Source organism: Nicotiana tomentosiformis, chromosome 1 (assembly GCF_000390325.3).
Source record: "Nicotiana tomentosiformis chromosome 1, ASM39032v3, whole genome shotgun sequence".
NCBI classification, from domain to species: domain Eukaryota; kingdom Viridiplantae; phylum Streptophyta; class Magnoliopsida; order Solanales; family Solanaceae; genus Nicotiana; species Nicotiana tomentosiformis.
This window is the reverse complement of record NC_090812.1, coordinates 95,344,019-95,366,385: the sequence shown is the minus strand read 5'-3', so window position 1 is coordinate 95,366,385 and position 22,367 is coordinate 95,344,019. Positions and strand designations below refer to the sequence as shown.

Genomic DNA, 22,367 nt, shown 5'->3' with positions numbered 1-22,367 from the left:
CAATAACTATTAATTTCCATGTCTAAATCTATATATAAACCATATATTTAACTTGCAATAGGTGAGAATTAACGTACCTCCAAGTTGCTAGGTGAATGCTCCTCTCAAGAAGCTCCAAAGATCATCCAAGAATGAAGAAATGAGCAAAAATGCTCAAATCCCTGCTTTAAACACTCACTGCCCAACGATCATCGCGCCCGCGGCAAAATCCTTCGCGCCTGCGGTGTCCACGCCTGTGTTAGATTTCTCGCACCTGCGGATTCGCACCCGCGAAAAAATTCTTCGCGCCTACTGCTTCGCACCCGCGGCCCTTTTTGCGCAGGTGCGATCACACTAGATATCAGCTGCCTCAACTCTTCTTCAAATTCTAAATTCGATCAGTTAACCACCCGGAATCTATCCGGGGCCTTCGGAACCTTAACCAATTATACCAACATATCCCAAAACACATTACGAACTTAGTCGATCCTTCAAATTACATCAAACAACGTCGAATTCATGAATCGCACCCCATTCCAAGCCTAATGAACTTTAGAATTTCAAACTTCTACATTCGATGCCGAAACCTATCAAACCGCGTCCGATTGACCTCAAATTTTGCACATGAGCCATAATTGACATTACGGACCTACTCCAACTTTAGGAATCGAATTCCGATCCCGATATCAAAAATTCCACTCCCGGTCAAACTTCTCAAAATTATCCAAATTTCCAACTTTCTCCAAATGACCCCAAAATGACCTACGGACCTCCAAATCTACTTTCGGCCGCGCTCCCAATACCGGAATCACCATACGGAGCTATTCCCAGACTCGAAATTTCAAACGGACATCGATAATATTGAAATACATTTCAACCCAAATTTGTGGAATTCTTCCAAAAATGCTAACCTACACAATAGGTGCCGAAACACTCCCGGGGTATCCAGAACCCTATCCGAACATACGCCTAAGTCCGAAATCATTATACGAACCTGCTGGAACCTTCAAATCCTGATTTCGAGGCTGTTTACTCTAAAATCCAATCTTAGTCAATTCTTCAAACTTAAAGCTTTCGAAATGAGAATTTTCTTTTCAATTAAACTCTGAACTTCCCGAAATTCAATCCCGACCATGTGTACAAGTCACAATACCTGAAGTGAACCTGCTCATGGCCTCAAACCTCTGAATGACACGCTAGAGCTCAAAATGACCGGTCGGGTCGTTACATATAGCGCCTTAAATAAGGGCGCTATACCCAGTTGAACTATTGTTATGTTAGTTAAGCCTAGAAGAATTATTGGTGGGCCCACATAATATATATATATATATATATATATATATATATATATATAGAGCCTTTCAAAAAGGATTTATACATATAGCGCCTTTCAAAAAGGTTTTATACATATAGCGCCTTTTTAAAGGGCGTTATACTTAACTGGGCAAACAACAGTTAAGGTATCGTGCCCTTTAAAAGGGCATTATATATAAAATGGTCACCAAATTATTTTTCCACACATTTTGGTTCCGAACTCAGAGAAGGACAGGGTTCTTGTCTGGTGGGGAGAGAAAAAGAGGAGGAAAAGGGGGAAAATGTTTAAAATCTTTGGGTTAAACAAACAAATCTGATCCATTCAAAATATTCGGAATTTATACACTATATCTATATCTCTATTTATATCTATATCTGTACATCTATTTCTATACTATAAGTGGGGATAACCAGGCAGCTCATGGTCAACATGTCTGCCTGGCATAGAGGTATTTTTGAAACTTCATAGTTTATATGCTTTAAAGGTATTGTACTTATTAGCTTTATTGCTTGTACACACGTATAAGTTTGCTGGAATTATGGGGTCCACCTCAACTTTCCATGCCTCCTGTCACTACAAACACTTTAAAACTACCACTTACTGATCAAGTGGGCCTCTCTTCGGTTGTTTCAATGTCATTAGAGATAACATTATTATCTTACCTCTCTTTCTCTCTCATTCATAATATCATGTCTTTATTTCCTATTCTAAGTAATTAAAAAATAAAAGAACCAATCATAATAAAGAAAAACTGTCATTTTTCTTCTCCTCTTATTTTCTTTCTCTTTCATAAAATTAATTGAATAATAAAAGAGCAATCCTAATTCTAATTAAAGGTCAAGTTTTGTAGCTTATTTTACGTGACCTTCGAATAAGGCATATGCATTATACAATTATTATACTTTTTGTATAGTTAAATTTGAAATATACTAAAATTATTTATAAATATTTCATGTATATTGATATATATCTTATGTATGTTTTACCTATTCTGTAAATATACTAGGAATATTTTATAAATAAAATGCATAAATAGGTATATACACATATACATTGTATTATTATTCTATCTGTTTAATTAAATAATCTAATTGAATTTTGTAATATACTAAAATTATTTCAGACCAAAAATATATAGAATGATATATGTATGATAATAGAAAATCTAGGGATTGATATAATTAATGGAGTTTGTTGTATGGAATGAGGGAGTTTCGGTTGCAATGTGATTGGGGTCAGTTGGGATTCTATTATAGAATATAAATATTTGCTACCATATTTTGTTAATTGATAATTGCTGCTAGGGTTATGTATTTTCTTTAAATCTTGCACAATTATGTTTTTCTCTTAATTTGATCTGTATTAACTTAAATTATATAGTTAATGTTTGTACAAATAATTAGTTGGACATATGTGCACTTAAAAGTTCTCTTTTAAACGTAAATTTCTTCCCGTCAATCAAATTTTAAGAGTTTTTTTTTCCTATAAAGAAATAGTAGTATAAATTTTCAAAATCAATAATTGAAGCTAAATTATCCAATTTTATTATATGCATCTCTATAGTCTTATAAATAACATTAAAATCTTTCTTTGAGTAAACAACTTTCCTGAGTAAAATAGAGTCTAATTTGACGTAAAATCGAAAAATAAGAGTCCTCTACTTTTACTTATTTCACATGTAAATAGTTTAAATTAGGTTATATTCCCTTCCCTAAAAAATAAATTTCAATTTATTTAGCTAAATATATTTGGCCAAAATAAATGTTGCTCTAAGAAATTAAAGCAGTATTAGTTGTGTTTTTCTAAATCTATTTTCGATCCAATAAATTACCCACATAGTATAATGAGTAATTTGACTATGATATAAAGCATAACTTAATCAAATAAATCTTATAATTATTGTTTTATATGATTTTTTTGAATGAGCATACAAAAAATTTAAAACGATATTTATTTTTAGACGTGAAGTAATATTAAATGTGAATCTAATTGTAGTTGCGTTAGATAACTTGACATTGTAACAAAAGAAAATTGTCAATGCTTATAAGTTAAACGAAAATTTATAACTCCTGTTAATTCGCGGAATATGATCATGAAAACAAGTTTCTTTTAAATTTTAATTTTCAAGTAATAGGTAAGACCAATAAAATTATGATTTAATGACTTCAGGTGATTTAAGAATAACTTCAGTATCCTTTGAAGATGAACTCGGTCTAACTTTAGCATGCACATCTTTATGACTCCAATATTTAGTTAATAGTATTATTGGGCCATGCGTAACATGGCTATCCCTTACTAGTATACTATAAATGGGAATAACCAAGCAACTCATGGTCAACATGTTGGCACAAAATTATCTTACAGTTTGCCATAGCACTTAATGTCTCTGAAACACGTGTGAGTTTGGTGCAAAGCTCCATTGAATTTGCAATTTACATGTCAAGCAAGGTTAAAGGCTATTATGATCAATGGAACCACGTGAATTTATGATTCCACACATTCTTATGTACATATTTCGATTAGAATGATTATGGGAGCCCCACTTAAATAACTACTATTAATGATTATCATCTCACATCCAACTCTCTCTCAAACGGCTACCCTAATTAAACATTACACTAACTATGTCATTTTAAAGTGTGTTACACATTCTTTTCTCTTGATTTAATGCTTAGAAGCAAGTAAGTATTTTTTGCCTTAATATTTCATTTTAAAAATAATTACAAATTGAATAATTAACTATTATAACCAAGCAGAATATAAAATTATTTATAAAATTTCTTTTCCTTAATATCAGCGGCATGCCTGGAAGGTCAGAAAGAAACACATCGGCGAACTCCCGGACTACTGGCACTGAATAAATCATTGGAGACTCTGCGGTGGTGTCCCGAACATAAGCTAGATAAGCCAAATAACCTTTATCGACCATATGTCGAGCCTTCAGAAAAGAGATGACCCGACTAGCTGTACTAACCGAGGAACCCTTCCACTCTAATCTCGGTAATTTTGGCATCGATAAGATAATAGTCTTGGCATGATAATCAAGGATGGTGTGGTATGGATATAACTATTCCATGCCCAGGATGACCTCAAAGTCGATCATATCAAGTAGCAGAAGGTCCGCCCTAGTCTCGTAACCATAGAATATGACCACACAGGACCGGTAGATCTGATCCACAACTACAGAATCGCCCACAAGAGTGGACATATAAACAGGAGTACCCAAGGACTCACGGGGAATCTCCAGAAAGTGAGCAAACAGAGATGACACATATGAATAGGTAGACCCTAGATCAAATAATACCAAAGCATCCCTACCGCATACAGAAATAATACCTGTGATCACGACATCTGAGGCCAATGCATCTGGTCTGGCCGGAAAAGCATAGAATCTGGCTGGAGCGTCGGCGGGCTGGCCCCCTCCTGACTGAACAATAGCTGACTGGACTCCCCCTGCTTGGCCTCCACCTCTAGGACGACCCCTACCAGCCTGCCCTCCGCCTCTGGGCAGCCGGACAGCCGGTGCTGAAATCATGGGTTGCTGGCCCTGCTGCACTGCCTTGCCTCGAAGCCTGGGGCAAAATCTCCTCATGTGAATGAGATCTCCGCACTTGAAACAACCCCTCGGTGCGGTGATCTGCTGCCCTGATGTCTGACCCTGATGGCCTGTCGACTCACTAGAAAAAGCCTGAATAGCCGATGGGCGGTATGAACTCTCCGGCATGGCACTAAAATAGGAGTTGGAAGAACCTTGGTGACCTGAGTACCCACTGGAAGAACCCTGGAGGGCTGGTGGGCGGTAAGAACTCTCTGGCATGGCGCTGAAATAGGGGCACGCTGGAGTACCTCAAGGAGGTGGTGGTGATGAATATGGGGGTTTGCTAGGCTAACCCCTCCCAAACTGTCCTCTTCCCCTAGCCGGGGCACCTCTAAACTCTCTAGAGAAACGGGCCCTTTTGTCCTACTGCATCTGCTCTCTCCCCCTCTAACGGTAGCCCTCAATCCTCCGAGCAATCTCCACTACCAGCTGATAAGAACTCCCTATCTTAACCTCTCGGGCCATATTGGCCCTAATAACGGAGTGCAGCCCTGTAACAAACATCCGCACTCTCTCTACATCCATAGGAAGTATCATAAGTGCATGGAGAGACAACTCAGAAAACCTCGCCTCATAGTCGGTCACTGACATCTGACCCTGCTCAAGCTGCTCAAACTGATACCGCAACTCTTCCCTCTCGGAGGGTGGAATATACCTATCCAGGAAAAGCTGTGTGAACTGGCTCCAAGTCACGGGAGGAGAGCCCGCTGGCATGCCAAAAAGATAAGACTGCCACCATCTACGGGCCCTGCCCTCAGCCTGGAAGTAGTGAAGTCAACTCCATGAAACTCCAGTATCCTCATGTTATGCAGTTTGTCCCTACACCTAGCAATGAAATCCTGGGCATCCTCATGACGCTCGCCTCCGAAGACAGGAAGGTGTAACCTAGTCCATCTGTCCAATAACTTCTATGGATCGCCGTCTGCAGCCGGTCTAGGCTCAGGTGCAGCCGCCGCAACTAGTTGGGCTCCGTCCACTGGTAGTGCACCCGGAGTCTGATATACTGCAGTTGCGTACCCAGGATGCTGAGAAGTAGGGGTCTGTGCTCCCCCTCCTGCCTGAGATGTGGCTGGGTCCGCTGGAAATAAACCAGCCCAAGTCATGGTGTCAATGAACCGCATCATACGGCCCATGACAGCCTGAAAGCCTGGTGCTGTCATGAAATCTATCGTGGCTGGCTCTGCGGCAGGCACCTCGTCCTGCTCTTCAATAATGGGATCCTCCACTGGATCCACTGGTGGTGATACCGGGGCAGCTTTGGGATGCCCTCGTCCCCTACCTCGGGCCGGTGCCCTCCCTCAACCTCTGCCTCGGCCTCTAGCAACGGGGAGAGCAGCTCCTCCCGGGTTTGGAACGTCCACCGTACGCGTCCTCACCATCTGTGAGAGAATATAAGAGGGAAATTTAGTATACCATCAATTGCACGATAGGAGACGAATAATGAGTAGTTTTCCTAACACCCCATAGCCTCTCGAAGATAAGTACGGACGTCTCCGCATCGATCCGCAAGACTCTATTAGGCCTGCCCATAACTTGTGAGACCCATGTGAACCTATTGCTCTGATACCATGTTGTCACGACCCAACTCCATGTCAGGCCGTGATGGCGTCTGACACCGTTGCTGGACAAGCCAACAGTGAACAACTTAGTGATTTTTCATTTTTTTTATTAAGAAAATCCAACATTTAGCTTTACTTACATTTAAAGCATTTGATAAATAAAGGATTTTGAAGGCAAACAAACGGAAACATTTAAAAGCAGTTATAACTATTGAATTACAACCCAAAAATCAAAGTCTACTAATACGTACCAAGATCTGGTGTCACAAGTGTGTGGGCAACTAGTAGAATATACAAAAGATGACTATCCTACTGTCTGAAATAGAATAGACAGATAAAAACAAAAGAGAAACCCCGGCATGCTGCTGAACGGCTCAGAAGGGGAAGCTCACCGTGAAGTCTCGGTCCAAGATACGGTATGCGCGCTGGACGGGTAACTAGATGCACCAGCCTCAGATCCTGTACAATTAAGTACAAAAGCGTAGTATGAGTACATAAACAATATGTACCCAGTAAGTATCCTGCCTAATCTCGAAGAAGTAGTAACGAAGGGTCGGCTGGACACTTACTAGGGCCAATAATAATGTAATTAAAGTGTTATGCTAAGTATAGATATCATGAATAATTCTGACAGTTCATTAACAGGAAGAGATAAGTACTTCTACATAAATTTAAAAATTCAATTTTGGTCATATCATTTAACCACTTACATTTCAAGGCATTTAAGCAGTATAAATCAAGGAGAGCTCCAAATAATTAACATGCACAATTATGTCGAAGCCGTACGGCCCGATCCAACAAAATATTTAAATTGTGCATTGTCAGAGGGTTGAACGGCGCGAACCATAGATGCATCTACTTACTACCGAGATGCTCGGCCCGATCCACAAAAAATAATTATTTTCAAGAAAACACAAGTTTTTCATTTACAGTCAAGTATATCATACAAACCTTCAAGTAAGTGAATTTAACCTTATACAATTCTTTTATCAATTTCTATCATGACTAAGCGATTATATTAGCAAGTAAGGGCACAAACATTCCAAGTACAGCATGATACGGGTCCTAATCTACCTGGACAATAGCGTAATAGTAGCTACGTACGAACTCTCGCCACCTCGTACGTACGTAGCTCCTACAATTAGGTACAAATATTTATTTAATTCACCCAAGGGATTAATTCCCTCTTACAAGGTTAGAAAGGAGACTTACCTCGCCTCAAAGCCTACTTCCCAATTCAAGAACGCGCTCAAACCTCCAAATTTGACGTCAAACGGTTCGAAGCTAGTCAAACATTACATAAACTAATCAATCTATGCTCAAAAGCTTATAATTCCACCATTTAAGTGATTACCCAACCTAAATTGCAAGATTCCTAAAATTCATCCCCCCCGGGCCCACATGCTCGGATTTCGAAATTTTTTTAAAGAAAGTTGTTACTCATAACCGTAGGAACATAAATATATGATTTCTACTAAATTCCATAACAAATCCCATGGTTAAATCTCTTTTATATCAAAAACCTAGGTTCTCACCTAAACCCATGATTTTTACTAATTTACATGTATAATCTACCCATAAACTATGTATTTAACTCACATTGTAAATTACTTACCTCAAAGTGCTAAGTGAAATCCCCTCTCTAAGAGCTCCAAGAATCGCCCAACAATGGAAGAAATGAGCTAAAATAGCCTAAGTCCTGTTTTTTAAAAAGTTTCTGCCCAGGTTTGCCTTCTTCGCGATCGCGGAAGAGGCCTCGCGATCGCGAAGGCAAACGGCCCAGGCCCAGGAAACTTTACCCATCGCGAACGCGACAGGAGTAACGCGAACACATAGGCTCGCTTGGCCTACCCTACGTGAACGCGAGGGTTTCTTCGCGAACACGAAGAACGAACAGCTGCCACCCAGCTTAGCCTCTTCTACGCGAACGCGGGCTAGGTCACGCGAACGCGAAGGCTAGAGGAACCAAACCTCCGCGAACGCGGTCCTGTGCACGCGAACGCGAAGGGAAAAAGCTCCCCAGCCCACAGTACCTCAAATCCTTCATTGCGAACGCGAGGGTCTGACCGTATTCGCGAAGAAGGAAATCAGAAGCAGAAATCTGGTGTGTTTCAACTTATCTTTGAGGGGTCCGAAACGCACCCGAGTCCCTCGGGACCGCGTCCAATTACTCCAACAAGTCTATAAACATAATACGGACTTGCTCGAACTCTCGAAATGTGTAAAACAACAACAAAACCAAGAATCACACCCCAAAACCAAATTGAATCAAACTTTGTACTTCAAGTTTCCAAATCGCTCCGAATGCGTCGAATCATACTTAGACTACTCGGATTGACACCAAATTTTGCGTGCAAGTCTTAAATGACATTACTGAACTATTCCCTGTCTCGGAATTCCATTCGGACCTCGATATCGCAAAAACCTACTCCAAACTAAATTTAAAGAACTTCAAAAACCTTCAAGAACCAACTTTCACTATTAGGCGCTGAAACGCTCTCGGGTCACCCAAAACCCGATCCGAACATACGCCCAAGTCCGAAATTATCATACGAACCTATTGGAACCGTCAAATCCCGATTCCGAGGTCATTTACTAAAAATGTTGACCAAAGTCAAACTTAGTCTTTCAAGCCAACCTTAAGGAACTAAGTGTTCCGATTTCAACTCAAACTCTTCTAAATTTCGAATCAACCATCCCCGCAAGTCATAAATCAGTAAAAGCAAGTACGGGAAGTCTTATTTAAGGGAACGAGGTTCTAGCAAGTAAAACGACATGTCGGACGTTACACATATGAAGTTCTTATTTTTAAATATATTATTTAAATGAATATGAATGGTTTTACAAAACAATTGAAGTAATACAAGTAAGGAAATATTTTTGTAATTACGTGTTGGGCTCATGCTCATCTAGTATAGTATAATACTTTGTCCATTTCAGAAAGAACGAACTATAAATTTTATTTTTAGGGAAAAAACTAAATAGCTGGCCCACTATTTTTTACAACTCTCCCTAGCCCTAAAAATTAATGTATAATAGCCCTAAAATGGCGTAGCCACGTCAATTGAAAACCCTTATATAGATACCGTTCTTCGATTTCTCTCTCCTCCTTTCTAACAATGGAGTTTTTCTATACAAAAAAATTTCTCAACACAAGTAAGAACAATCTCAGTTTAAATCTATTGTCTATCATCCTTTTTTTTTATGAATATACATTATGTTTAAATATTGTATAGCTTATTTGCGCATTATACACTGAATTTGCAGTGTGTGCTTAACATATAATCATTGTAAATATGTGTATAATAACTTTATAATCAGTGTATAATCGTATAATTAATATTTATATATTATACACTAATTATACGCTGAGTATACGGTGGTGGTTACACTTTCCTTTCAATCACAAAATCAGAAACAAACCAAAACACCAGAAAAGTGAAGAGAATTAAAACATGAAGAATTTTGAAGTCAAATCTCTAAATATGAAGAGCCCAAAACTTTGTCTGGACTCTGAAGAGAAGAATTGATCTCCATGGATGAAGTTTTAGAGTTCGAAATAGAAAACTCATATCTAAAATACGAATTTTTTGGGGAAAATTACTGTTCAAAATTTAATTGTGGTGTTAGTTTTTTAGCTTAAGACCGCAACTCAAACACATAATTGATGATTTGTTGAAGAAAAATTTGACCACCATTGTCGGAAGATGTTTGGGTTGAAACAATCCAGAACTGAAATGATTGGTTAGACTCAATTGGGTGTGGTAAAAAAGTATTGAAACTGTGTTTACAAGCTTGATTCCGAAATTTTGAAATGATTGGAATTGAACTAAGGTTGAATTAAAATAAAAAACAGTTGGGAAAGAAAGAGAGAAGAAGGCGTTCATGTGGACAAATTAGTTAGAGTTGGCTAATAAAGTAGATAAGTTATAGCTGACCTAATAATATTTATCACACTTTTTTTTTTACCTCGCTAATCCTCTTAAAAATAGATAAAAGTGGTTTAAAAGCTCAAAAGGGTTTTCAATTTGAAAGTGACAAAATTGATTGTTTAAAAGAATTTTCTCAAAGTTGCCACTTGTCATATAATCTCGGTGTACCAAGTCACCATTTAAAAGCAATTTTCCCTTAAAAACATATTTGATTCTAAACCAGTTTGCACCAGAGAATCTAGATAAGGGGATTCATTTGACTCGGAGAGAAGGTGTTAGGCATTCCCCGAGTCCCGTGAAGGTCACGATTACGTACTTGATCTAATTGGCTTTAAAGAATATTCTAATTGAGACAAAACACACAAAAGTAAAATAAACACAAAAGAGGTTCGAGGTTGTCTTACCTAAATAAAAATGAAAAGAGAAGAAAAATAAAATATTAAAAATCCTATATTAACCTATACTATGCTTCCTCAACAATGCTCATCATGGCCTCCAAAATATTTACAAGTTCCACGGGCATTCCCCGAATAATATAATCGACTAAAGGGACAACCTCTCGTCTCTAAAGAAACTAAAACACGAACGTTCTAAAGGTTTGCCTACCCAAATATGGTCGGCCTAAACACGCTTCTAGCGAACAATATAACAAAATAAACAAACAAAAGAAAAGAAAATTTTAAATCATGTTCATGTTCTTAACAATTAATTTCATTTGTTAGACCGAGCCCAGTCCTAAAGCATGTGAACAAATTAATCACTAATGAGATCGGTCTTTCAACCCCCACCGCCCAACGTCACACAAAACATCCATACTAGCAAAGGAGAACGAAATCCAAATTACACAAGAAAAAACATATGAAATGACCGTGAAGTAAAGACATGGTGAATTAAAATATGATAAGAGCCATCTAGATCTAGTTAATCCATCCCATTTTTCTTAGTCTTTCAGTTGTATTGGATTCTAAAACTCACGTTAAGCCCCAAACTTTGAAATTTGTTCCATCCTCACGTTGACACAAGGGTCCAACTTCCATAAAGAAATTAACTAGTCATAAAATGAGAAAAATGACTCAAAAGAGTCACATGTTCGCATACTTTCAGGGATCTTCAACAACTATTAGGCATTCGAACACACACTTGCATGCTCAAACCATGAATTCCAATTTCACTAACTATAACTGTTATGTATCAGAAAAGCTGATTGGTAGAAAAGTATTCTATATCAAACTTAATTAACATAGAGGCTTTGATGAAGTAAGAACCCTTTACAATGACTATTCAATTAATGACCATGAAAATGCCCTTCTTTACCATTAGCAGATGCAAATTCCTTAAGAATAAAAGTTAAAGTTCATGACTAAATCAATCTCACATATAATTTAGTTTAGAAAATTATCACTGCGAAAGAAACCATTTGATCGGAAGGTACCTAGCTCAAAAACTCAAACTCTTCAGATATTAAAGATTAACCATTCACACACATGAAGTTTCTATCAAAAGGCTAGTATTCACAATCTTCCCCGAACCTTCGACACAGGAATTCAACCACAAATTATTTCACGCATCCATAGCTTGGACACTAAGTCACCAAATCAAATTAGTTAAAAGCATTGATTAAAGATGCCGACATATGGTAATCAAGAGAATAAGGCGATTAGGAAAACAAAACGAATATTTCCAGCACTTGTTTCATGTTCAGTCAAACAAGAATAGAACCAACAAACCAACATGAGTCTGACTTTCAAATTTCTGCGAGCAAGAACAGACCTACAGCCAGGAAATAGCATGGATTTGCTTCATTGAAGCCTAAAGATATGCATATGCTGCTCATATCAGTACAAATCAACCAACACTAACATGGAAACCTTGCAAACATCAAAGGAACTAGTCGAACTCTTTTCAGCAGTAACGTGACATATTTCAGTAATCCATACATTCACAAACCAAATCCGACTTCAATCAAGCGTGTTGGAATCAAGAAGATTCGAGATTGTACGACATTTGAACACAAAAACAAAAACAGAGCAGATTCGCATACCACTGAGAATTCATCCGGACTCATCGTCAATCCAAATCCAACAATCTGCTTCTATTAGCACTCGAGCTTAACCATTTTAGAAATTCAAACCAATCCTAATTGCTTATCTTAGGCTCTCATCATATTTTAACAACACCAAAGAATAAAATAAGAGAAAGAATTAGAAAAGAAACATGAAATTAGCTTTCCGATTAATAGGATTTCAGCAACTATGGTAACTGAATCGAACAAAATTGAGCAGTGAATAAATCTCGAGCAGAATATTTGACAAAACCTCCGAGCAAAACAGCAAAAACCCGACCGGAAACCTCGAACGGTGAGCAACAATAGCGACGAACTAGATTCAATCGAACTCCATTTTTTGCAACAGAAATCCGAAATTAAAATGAGGAATCAGAAATCTTTTGTGTTTTTGTTTTGTAAATTTCAAAAATTAAAACCAAACAAAAAATCCGAAAATCATGAAAGGAGAAACCCTCTTTGAAACCCTCGTTTTTTCTTCTTAATTCTGTCTCCCAAAAATCCTCTTAAATACATGAACCTAGAACCTTCTATTCTTGTGCTCTAAGAAACGAAAAATTCCCCTTACGGAAAATCCGAAATTCAATCTTTTAAACGAGTAAAGGACAAGTGGAAGGAGTAGATCGAGTGAGACTCAATCCTACGCTCCCCATTAATCCTAATCTCGTCTTCAAATCAATTTCGGATGAGATGAGCGCGTGAGGGAATGAGGCAGATTCGGATAGTACGAAATCCGTTATTTGTGAAGGGGACCATGGTAACTCGTTGAGTGACTCGCCTGATTTGGCGAGTTGAGGGTGGTGGCGTGGTGGTTGGGGCGACAGAAGGGTTGGGGTGTGGCTGGTTAGCATAGAGATAGGGTTAGGGTTTGTGTTATATTAGGTTTTTATTTGGTAGTGGGAGGAACGTTGGATTTAATTGGATCAAAGGCTGAGATTAAAAGGGGTTTTGGGGCGGGTTGGCGGACCGGGTTGGCGGGTCTAGTAAATTAGGGCTCTTGGGTTGCTGAGTTTTGGGCTATCATTGCTCAAAATTGGGCTAAATATACTTGGGTTTTGATAAATCCGAAAATTCTAGCCCAAAACGCTAATTGTTCTAATAAAATATATTATAAAAAATGCAAAAATCAAATCTTAACCAATTTAAATGAAACTATATTATAACATAACACTAGTTTTGGTCTTTTATTAAAAATTATAAAAATAGATAAACATTAGTTAAAACCATAGTAAACTAAAATAGTATTACTACAAGAATATTAATGATCTTAGTTTAAATATAAAATAAGGCAAAGTAAAACTATTTTTGTGTTTTTAATTGTAATATAAAATTAAAAGTAAGAACAGACTATAACCACATTAGAATAATTCGAATAAATATTTTTAAAAAAATACTAGAAATACTAAACTACTCCAAAATGAGTGAGTCAAAAATTACGCGCTTACAATATTAGTAAAATATAAAAAGTTAGGTTTATTTTTAGTTTATTATTTTAATGGGATGCTAATTCAGTTAATTACTATGACTCATGGTATTTTTTTATATAGTTTCTAAATATGCAAATTTTATTTTAAAAAATTTATAAAATCTATATTTGAATTCACGCTAAAAAATTAGATAATTTGACTCTCATACTCCGAAAAAGTTCAAACAAAATGAAATAGAGGGAATAGTATATATATAATTAGTGTATAATTTGCTGAACGACCAAATGTATGACTTTTCCTTCAATTTTTAAGGGGACACAGGGTAATAATCATACTATATTATAAGTATGAAGACCCAAACTATAACTTAAAAGACCGAAATAATCTTGTAAAGGTGAATGACTGTAATACCCTTCAACATAATATTATTTTAGATATAAATTTGTACAAAGATGTAAAGAAACATTCTAAGAAATTAATAAAAAGAAAATATTTAAATTGAAATAAAGACAACCCTTTGACCTTCACCATTAAAAAAAATCCTCCTATTAAATGTTAAATAATAGTACAGTTACATGAATGTGGTTAATTGGGAATCCTATTAAATGATGAATTATAACAACACATTAATTTGCTGTTTATTTTGTAAACCATAAAGTTTAAACGTTAATTCCCTTGTATTTTCTATTTGTTTTTGTTGCTAAATAATGAGCTAATAAGAATCATTTATATCATTTCTTGGTTTATTGGTTAGCTTTCGTTTGTCAAAAATTAATTTCTTCTAACCTTCTATGCATGTATCCCATTTAAGAGCTAGCTTTTACAATTCCATAACCTGTTTACAGAAAAAGCATATTAGCAACATAATTACATTATAATGTTCTCTTAATTGCTATTAAATATTTAGAGAATTTGAGGAGTTGCTTTGAATATTTTGTTTGCCTAATTTCGTTCACCAACTTACTCCTTTGCACTACGTTTCTCATTTTCTTTCTAAATTCCATTCATTCAAGATAATTTTCGGTTCAAGTTTTGATAGAAATTTCTCACTCTTTTCTTCTCTTCCTGTTATTTCTATTTTCAAATTTTAATTTGAAATTATGTGATATTATTTTTCCTAATTTTGTTTCCCTACTTCTACAGAAACATTGAGCAAAAGACGAGCCAAAGCATTTAGCTCCAACGCTAAGCAGGAACGTCAAGTACTCAAAAATATATTTCTCTAGTGAATTGCAAGAGATTTAACTATTTGTAAACAATCCATACTATTCTACAAAAGATAAAAATGAGTTCCGTGTTTTGAGATGCAAGTCTAATTTCTGCAGTGCATCACGAGTTATCTATTTACATTGATTGATCCATTAACTTTTTCAAGATATAATACTGAAAGTTTCTCAATAAATTGAGAGGATCATTTCGAAGTACGATAACTTGAACTCCTAAAAAATACATGTCTTTATGAATGATTATATTACCAGTAAAAGTTTTAAAATATTTTATCTTTTTATTTTGGTTTATCAAAATCATTGTGCGCCTCCCTAAAATAAAGCATTAGGAATGCGAATTGGGCAATTTTGGTCCCTCTTCGTTGCTCAGAATGAGGGCGTGGACTAAGAAATTAAATCTAATACTTCCTCACTCTCGGACTCGGTTGGAAGTCGAATGCAAAATTTATTTTGCGTCTTTAATTTTATAATTTTTCCTATTCAATTATCGTTTGAGTGAGCTAAATAGGATCATATTTATAATTTTTTTAATAATTTAAACTTTTATTTTTAATTTTATTTTTCTAACTCAAATATTCTTTAAATTATATAATTTTTTATTTTTATACTAATCAATATGGATTACACGCGCAACGGACGTGCCTAAAAACTAGTAGGAGAGCAAATCCTTGGATAACTAAAGGCTGTCTTGTTGGATCTTAGGAGGAAAATTATTGAATGGCTCGGTGTTGGCAACCAGTATATATACATGCTTCCTTCACTCAAAGGAGCCACAATTGAATAGAATTGTCAAGGAAATATTATGAATTAGCTCAAATGAATGCTTGAATTGGACAATTGGTAGGCAATTAACGGACACAAATTATTGAATATTTTATGCACAATATCATTGGTGCAGCTATTGGACAGTTTCATTCACACTTAAAATAATATATTAGCCTAACGTGCAAAAGCTACAACCACCAAATGCATCACCTACCAATATTACAAAAAAAAAAAGCTACAACTACCGATATAGCCCCAATATTATCCTACAACAATTGCATTTGCTGCAACTATCACTTAGAGCTACAACGTTCGAATTACAATTGCAACAACTAGTTGCTCCAACCACTATAAATAATTTTGGTGCATGCATAAACTTACCTAGGCATTGGATTGCATATGATATGTCAATTAAATGAATTCTTGCATTGCACTAATTTAACCTTAAGAATCATAAATTAAAGTGGAAAAAAAAATACAATTTTGCATTCATTAATTTGGTAAATGTTTTAGATTAAATACTAGTATATCTAAGCGCTATATATATATAACCATGCATTTAAATATAGTTTTTATTATACAACAATAAACACATGATGGAGTAAATTTTCTTCAAATTTTGGATGATTCAGGAATAAGTTACGCCAATCATTATTCTATAATAAAAACACAATCTTGAGAATTCTGTCCAAAGGAGAAAAAAGTGATATAAGTTCAAGAAATAGCATGAGCATTCTTACTCTTCCTAAATAGATGTCAACGGGACTGTTCGGCTCAGTATTTACAATCAGTATGGTTTTATCGGTCATCCGTTTTAGCTGATCGGTTATCGGTTTAACTGTTAAAAAATAACCTGAATTAAGCAATAAAATGCACATAAAAAGGCATCCCGCGTTCACGAAGGGTCCGGGTTATTCCCAAATACAAAAAAGAGAACTTTACACTTTTGGCCGATCGGCACATCATTCCTTCATCTGCCTAGCCGCAAATGCCAATTAACAATTTTTAGCCACAGAAATTTTTATCTAGGCTCTCTCAATATCTAGGATTTTGTTCATATTATCTTGCACGTGTCTTGAATTCTCACAATCCGAAGAACCAAGAAACCCAAAAAATCAGTTCATAGTGGCAAACTAATGGCTTATACTTGCAAGCAGAAGTGTTTGCTGCTAGTGAATGCCTCTTTTTTCTCTTTTATAAATTTCAGGCCTCTTACGATGCTTATAAACATTATACACTGGGTATGCAATGTTAGTTTAGTGTATAACCACTGTATAATATGTTTATAATAAATGTGTATATATTATAGGCTGACTATACACTTGTTATACACCGAGTATATACCAGAAATAGGAAGAAATTAGAAGGAAAAAAAAAGAAGGCAGCTGATAGTGTAAAACTTCCTTAAATTGCAGTAGGCTAAAGCTAACTCTTTGTAAACGAAAGGGAAAGGAAGATACAGAAAAGGAATAAGAGTACCAAGTATAATTAACCTTCATTGAGCAAGTTGGTTAAAACATTAGGAGATCAAGAATAACTCAAGATTTTGCATCATACAATTTCTGGAAAACCTGTTATTTTCCATATCCCTCACAAATAATAGTAGCATTTATGTTACCATAACGTGAATGAACAAATCAAAGAGATCCAACCCATACCTATCAACCAAGTCTTCTACATTGCAGAGTGATGATGCATCCGACGCCCTTTCCACCCACACAGATAATTCGCTTGTGGACGTGTTCTCTGTGGTTTTTGTCCATTTGTTATTGCAGGTGACGATATTGTGTTCATCTCAAATGGAGTAGATGTAGCTCGACAAACTGATTTCTCGACCAAAGTAGCATTATCATTATTCTCTCCATTTCGCTTGTCAAGCCACGAGATGATATCTGAAAATACGATATCAATGTTGTCTTCAGGCTCACCATATGTCAAGCCATGCCACATTCCTGGATAGAGTTTTATGGTCTTGTCCTTACTACTCGATTGCTCATACAACGCCTTACTTACTTCTGGATCAGTTACTATGTCTGCTTCCCCATGTAACACTAAAAATGGTAGAGTGACCTGTCAAAACAAGGAAATGAATTTCAACTTTTGTACTGTAACTACACTTTTAGTTTTCATTTTTATCAGAATGACTCAAATATAGTTTACATGAATAAAGTGAAGCGTGAGGTAATAGTTACCTCATGCAAACTTTCTTCGAGGTGCATGCTAGTTCTTAGCATTTCCAAAGCTGTCTTTAGTCTTGGCTTTTCCTGATATATTAACTTGTTTCCGCGTACCTATTCTTGCAAAATGACAAGAAATGGACATAAGTTTTGATCAAGGACAAGAAATGAACATCATATATAATTAATACTTGTAAGCTACCAATGCCACATATTAACTTGATAATAAACCTCACCTCTTCCCTTCTAACAGGGTCCTTGAAGGCCGAATCAATGACATCCTTTGTGGGGACTATCTTCCATCTTGGTATGACATCCTCCACTTTAGTTAGTAAGCTTATAACCATTGGATGTGGCTTCACCTTCTCAGATATCTGGTGAATTTTTGCAATGTAAATTAGCAACACCATAACCGGTTCATTTTCCTTTTGACTTCTAAAAGGTCCGTCGCTACTAAATGCAAGCACTAAAGATACAGTACTTGTGCTAGACAAAAAGTCTTAATTGGCCCCTACCTTACACATAGGTGCAACCAGAAGAGCACCATGCCAAAAGGAAGGATCCTTCTTGTGTATTAAAAGAGCCACGGCCCCTCCCATCGACTCCCCATACAAAAACCTTGTTTTCTCTCTGTACTCCTCCCGCGCTGATGTCCAAGATAATAAGTCTTTTAGTAAAGAGGATAACAAGAGCAGAGAAGCTCTTTAACAATTATAACCATACATATCATGTTGAAAAATATTCGACTTAAATGAAGAAAAATGAATAGTCTTGAAGTGTTTTAAAGAGGATCACATGGAAGAACTCCAAAAAATTTACCAAGAGAAAGGAAAAAGGAAGAAAATGTTATTCTAAAGATGTTCTTTTCCGCATTAACATATCAGAGACAGATGATTTGTCACTGTGACAGCTTGTGAGGCATGTATTTGGTATCTTACCACAAACGGACTTGAAAAAGTCACTGCAGTCATTGACAATGTTGTCAAACCTTTTGATATAACAGCGGGAACCCATTGACCGTCCATGGCCTTCATAATCTATTCCAAACACCGCGTATCCATGATTCGCAAGCTTTGTCCCAACGCCTAGCCATAATAGTACAATATCTATGTCAGTTTGGATCTACAACATGAGTTTTCACAGTTCTACTGTGCACAAGCAAAAGCGCCAATATATTGGCTATCGGCATGGTATAGATAGCAATGGCATGAGATTTTCCTCATATTACAATTAACAAAAAAATTTCCTCAGAGAGTTAGTTGAACCACTCAAAACCAGACATTGAGCAATGTCAAACACTGTAAATTCACAATAGTATTCAGTTATGTGTATGTGGTAAATCACAAATGAGGTAGTTCCTATCTACCGCCCACCATTCTTTTTGAAAAACAGAAATAGAAGTGAAAACCAAATGTTTGATGCCACATTGTTTGTCAACAGAAAAAACTTGGTAGAGGTTAGACCAGCAGCTCACGTGCCCTGGTCCAAGTATTGCAAAACCAGAAGCTTTTCTCACTGGAAGTCAAGTTGAACAGGTCAAGCAAATATATTTAGTTTTTTTATCATTTACTTATTCTTTTGAACAGTCAAAGTCTTAAGTTAGATGATTTTTTGATGATTTCAGATGTATTCTATCATAGATCCTACTATTAAAACCTATGTTATGTTCTAGAATTTTATTATTTGTTTGACTATCTGAATTCCAAGTGTCCCACAAGTTTTGGTGCGTGAAGCAATCTCTCTGTTGAGATCCCAACTTATTTGCTAACCTAATCAACCAATCAAACTACCAAGATTGGACTTCTAAATTTAATGGTTTCTCAATAGTCAGCCAATCTATCAACAAGCCTTTATTTATCCTTATTTTAACCAGACAAAACAATTAATTTCCAAGATAGGTGTTAGTTATCCAACTACCAAGAAGGGAAAGGAAACAGACCAATCAGTCTGCAGGCAACAATAAAAGGATGTTATTTAAGGGTGAGAATTGCTGATTTTCAACAAATCTATAATACCTTGAGTCTGAGTGGAATAATAGTGCTAGATGAGTTCTCACTGTGATATCATCAATTTGAGGCCCATTCTTTATTGCATCTTTAACTACTAGCTCCTTGCATTTGCACTACTTTATATCACCAATAATTGTGCCCTCAAAAGAGATAATCTTGTATATGATATACCACACCTAGGAGCCGAGACATGATTTGAAACTTATGGGTTCAGGATTCTAGTTCAAGTTATCGGGTTCTAAATTAATAATTTATGCATATTCAGTGAATTTCTTAAGACAAATATAGGATTTGTCAAAGCTCCTGGGTTTGACCGAACCCGTAGCCGAAGGGCTAGCCCTGCCCCTGACCACACCCATATGACCATAATGCCAAGATATAGTCAAACAATAACTACGCCTCAATCCCAAGCGCAATTGAGGTGGGCCATATGGATCCTTATAGTCCCAAGCGCAGTTGAGGTTGGCCTCGGTGTCGTTCTATCTAAGATCATCTTAATCAGAATATGATATAAAATTAAAATAAAATAATTTAACTTACTAGAAGTTCTCTATAAAAATGTGAATGATGAGATATGGGCACCAACAGTTTGTGAGTATATAAAAAGAAAAGATTAAGAAAAGAATGATAAGATAGGAGGTACTCCATAAATTTCACAGGTATGGTAGGTCACCTGTGAAGTCAAAACAATAACAAGTGTAGCAGGAAATGGACCATATCTTACTGTACTAAAATAGAAAATGGACCCCAAAAATATAAAAAAAGTGGGTACCTTTTGTACTGTTACCCTATGGCAAAACTCAATAGGGAAGTAAAAAAGAGGTAAAAGTAAAACCATATCTTGAATGAGACTATTCAGAGAGGCACGGGAGGTGGGAGGAAAGACGTAATGACATGCATTAATTGGCACTTTTCATACATTTAAAAAACGACTTCTATTTCTATAGAAAATTGGCCATGAAAGTGAAAACAGATTAAATGAGGAAACATTTATTACCTCTCATGAATCCACTGCACTCCATGCCATAGCCTGCAACATCGTTTACCAATTATTAGATTAATTTTCAACCAAAGGAACAAAGGCAGCCCGGTGCACTTTGAGAAAAGATCGGACCACAAGAATATATTATACGCAACCTTAACCTGCATTTCTGCCGGAGGCTGTTTTCACGGCTTGAACCACTGAACTCATTGTCACGTGGCCGCATAAAGAAAAAAAAGTGAAAAGATAGGTGAAAGAGAAACAGACCATGGCAAAGGAAAACAAGGGCCTTTGGAGAAGAAAAGGGCAACCATCTACAAGTAAAAAGCTGAACACCTCTTGAATTCCTTATATATTCCTAATGCCAATGATATAAAGCCGTAATCTTTATTAGAGGTGGCGATATATTTGATTAAGAGAAACCCCATATAGAAAAGTTAAGAAAAAAATATGCATGCTATTGAGAAAAACCCACCTCGTGATATTCAACACCCATCGTCTATTCAAGAAAAAAGACCAAACCCCAACTCAGAAAATGTGACTCAGCATTCAAGTGACATAATTTGGTAAGTGACAGATCTGTGTATAATGGTGCAGCTTATGTAGTTGTAGATGCAGAGGAAAAAAAGGGAAAGGAACAAACAGAGAAGAAGGAGGGATCAAAGCGATTCTTGATATGATAAAAGCTGGAGTATAATCAAAAGCAAGAGGGCATAAAGTATACCTGAGAAGTTGGAATATATACAGAGAGGGATAGGATGAGGTGAGTGAAATGATTAAACTTTTGATTTTTTTGATAGTATTTGGTTTGGTTGATAAAGGGAAGCTTACAAATTTGTGAGGTAACGTGGGTGACTGGTTAAGCCCATCCTTTTGCTCTTTCCCATAATTTTAGATTTTGATCACCACTGAAATATTAGGAAATAAAATACTGAATACACATAGGAAAAAAAAAATCTAAATTGCATTTGGAGTTTGGACCCAATCAATTAATAGAATACATATGTATTGATATAAAGTTTTATCATATAATCACATATTCACGTGTATTCTTACTTAATTTGTAACTCTTATTAGTGTAAATTGTTTGTTTTTGTACAAACACTTTGTAAGCATATGTATTTTTTCAAGTATAGTGTAGATAGTATTATTTTTTTGTTTAACAATTTGATATTCATCATTCAGTGATCCGACTAATATGATTTGCGCACAATAGACTTATAAGGTTGTAAAGCGCTCTAACCCAAACACAGAGGCGGACCCAGGATTTTTATGTAATGGTGGCAATGTATTCTGCTCAACCAGTGCCTCCTAAAAGCTTTTAGTGTTTAGAGGT

At 36.2% G+C, this 22,367-nt stretch overlaps 2 protein-coding genes across 6 annotated transcripts; both read right to left on the bottom strand.

Annotated features, from left to right (window-relative positions):
* Positions 1-5,279: 5,279 nt before the first annotated feature.
* Positions 5,280-5,606, bottom strand: LOC138907249 (uncharacterized). The gene has a single exon (XM_070197789.1). It carries the CDS (start codon positions 5,604-5,606, stop codon positions 5,280-5,282), a length of 327 nt encoding a protein of 108 aa, XP_070053890.1.
* An 11,727-nt stretch (positions 5,607-17,333) lies between these two features.
* LOC104106881 (caffeoylshikimate esterase) lies at positions 17,334-21,873 on the bottom strand. 5 transcript variants are annotated; one of them, XM_009615537.2, is made up of 8 exons: positions 21,507-21,749; positions 21,299-21,389; positions 21,047-21,079; positions 18,979-19,125; positions 18,556-18,686; positions 18,277-18,414; positions 18,056-18,154; positions 17,334-17,933 (listed from the first exon to the last, which is right to left on the bottom strand). In XM_009615537.2, the coding sequence occupies exons 1-8, from the start codon at positions 21,525-21,527 to the stop codon at positions 17,538-17,540; spliced, it is 1,056 nt and encodes a 351-aa protein (XP_009613832.1). In that variant the 5' UTR covers positions 21,528-21,749; the 3' UTR covers positions 17,334-17,537. The 5 variants fall into 5 exon arrangements, with proteins under 5 accessions (XP_009613832.1, XP_009613858.1, XP_009613852.1 ...); XM_009615563.4 differs by lacking the exons at positions 21,299-21,389; positions 21,507-21,749 and adding an exon at positions 21,756-21,873; XM_009615557.2 differs by lacking the exon at positions 21,299-21,389.
* Between the last annotated feature and the right edge of the window lie 494 nt (positions 21,874-22,367).

Coding starts and splice junctions, on each gene's coding strand:
- LOC138907249 (XM_070197789.1), bottom strand. CDS start 5,606: ATGCCAGCGGGCTCTCCTCCCGTGACTTGGAGCCAGTTCACACAGCTT.
- LOC104106881 (XM_009615537.2), bottom strand. CDS start 21,527: ATGGGTGTTGAATATCACGAG. Junction 18,155..18,276: donor ACCCTGTTAGAAGGGAAGAG/GTGAGGTTTATT, acceptor TTGCAAGAATAG/GTACGCGGAAACAAGTTAAT. Junction 17,934..18,055: donor TCGAAGAAAGTTTGCATGAG/GTAACTATTACC, acceptor TTGTTTTGACAG/GTCACTCTACCATTTTTAGT.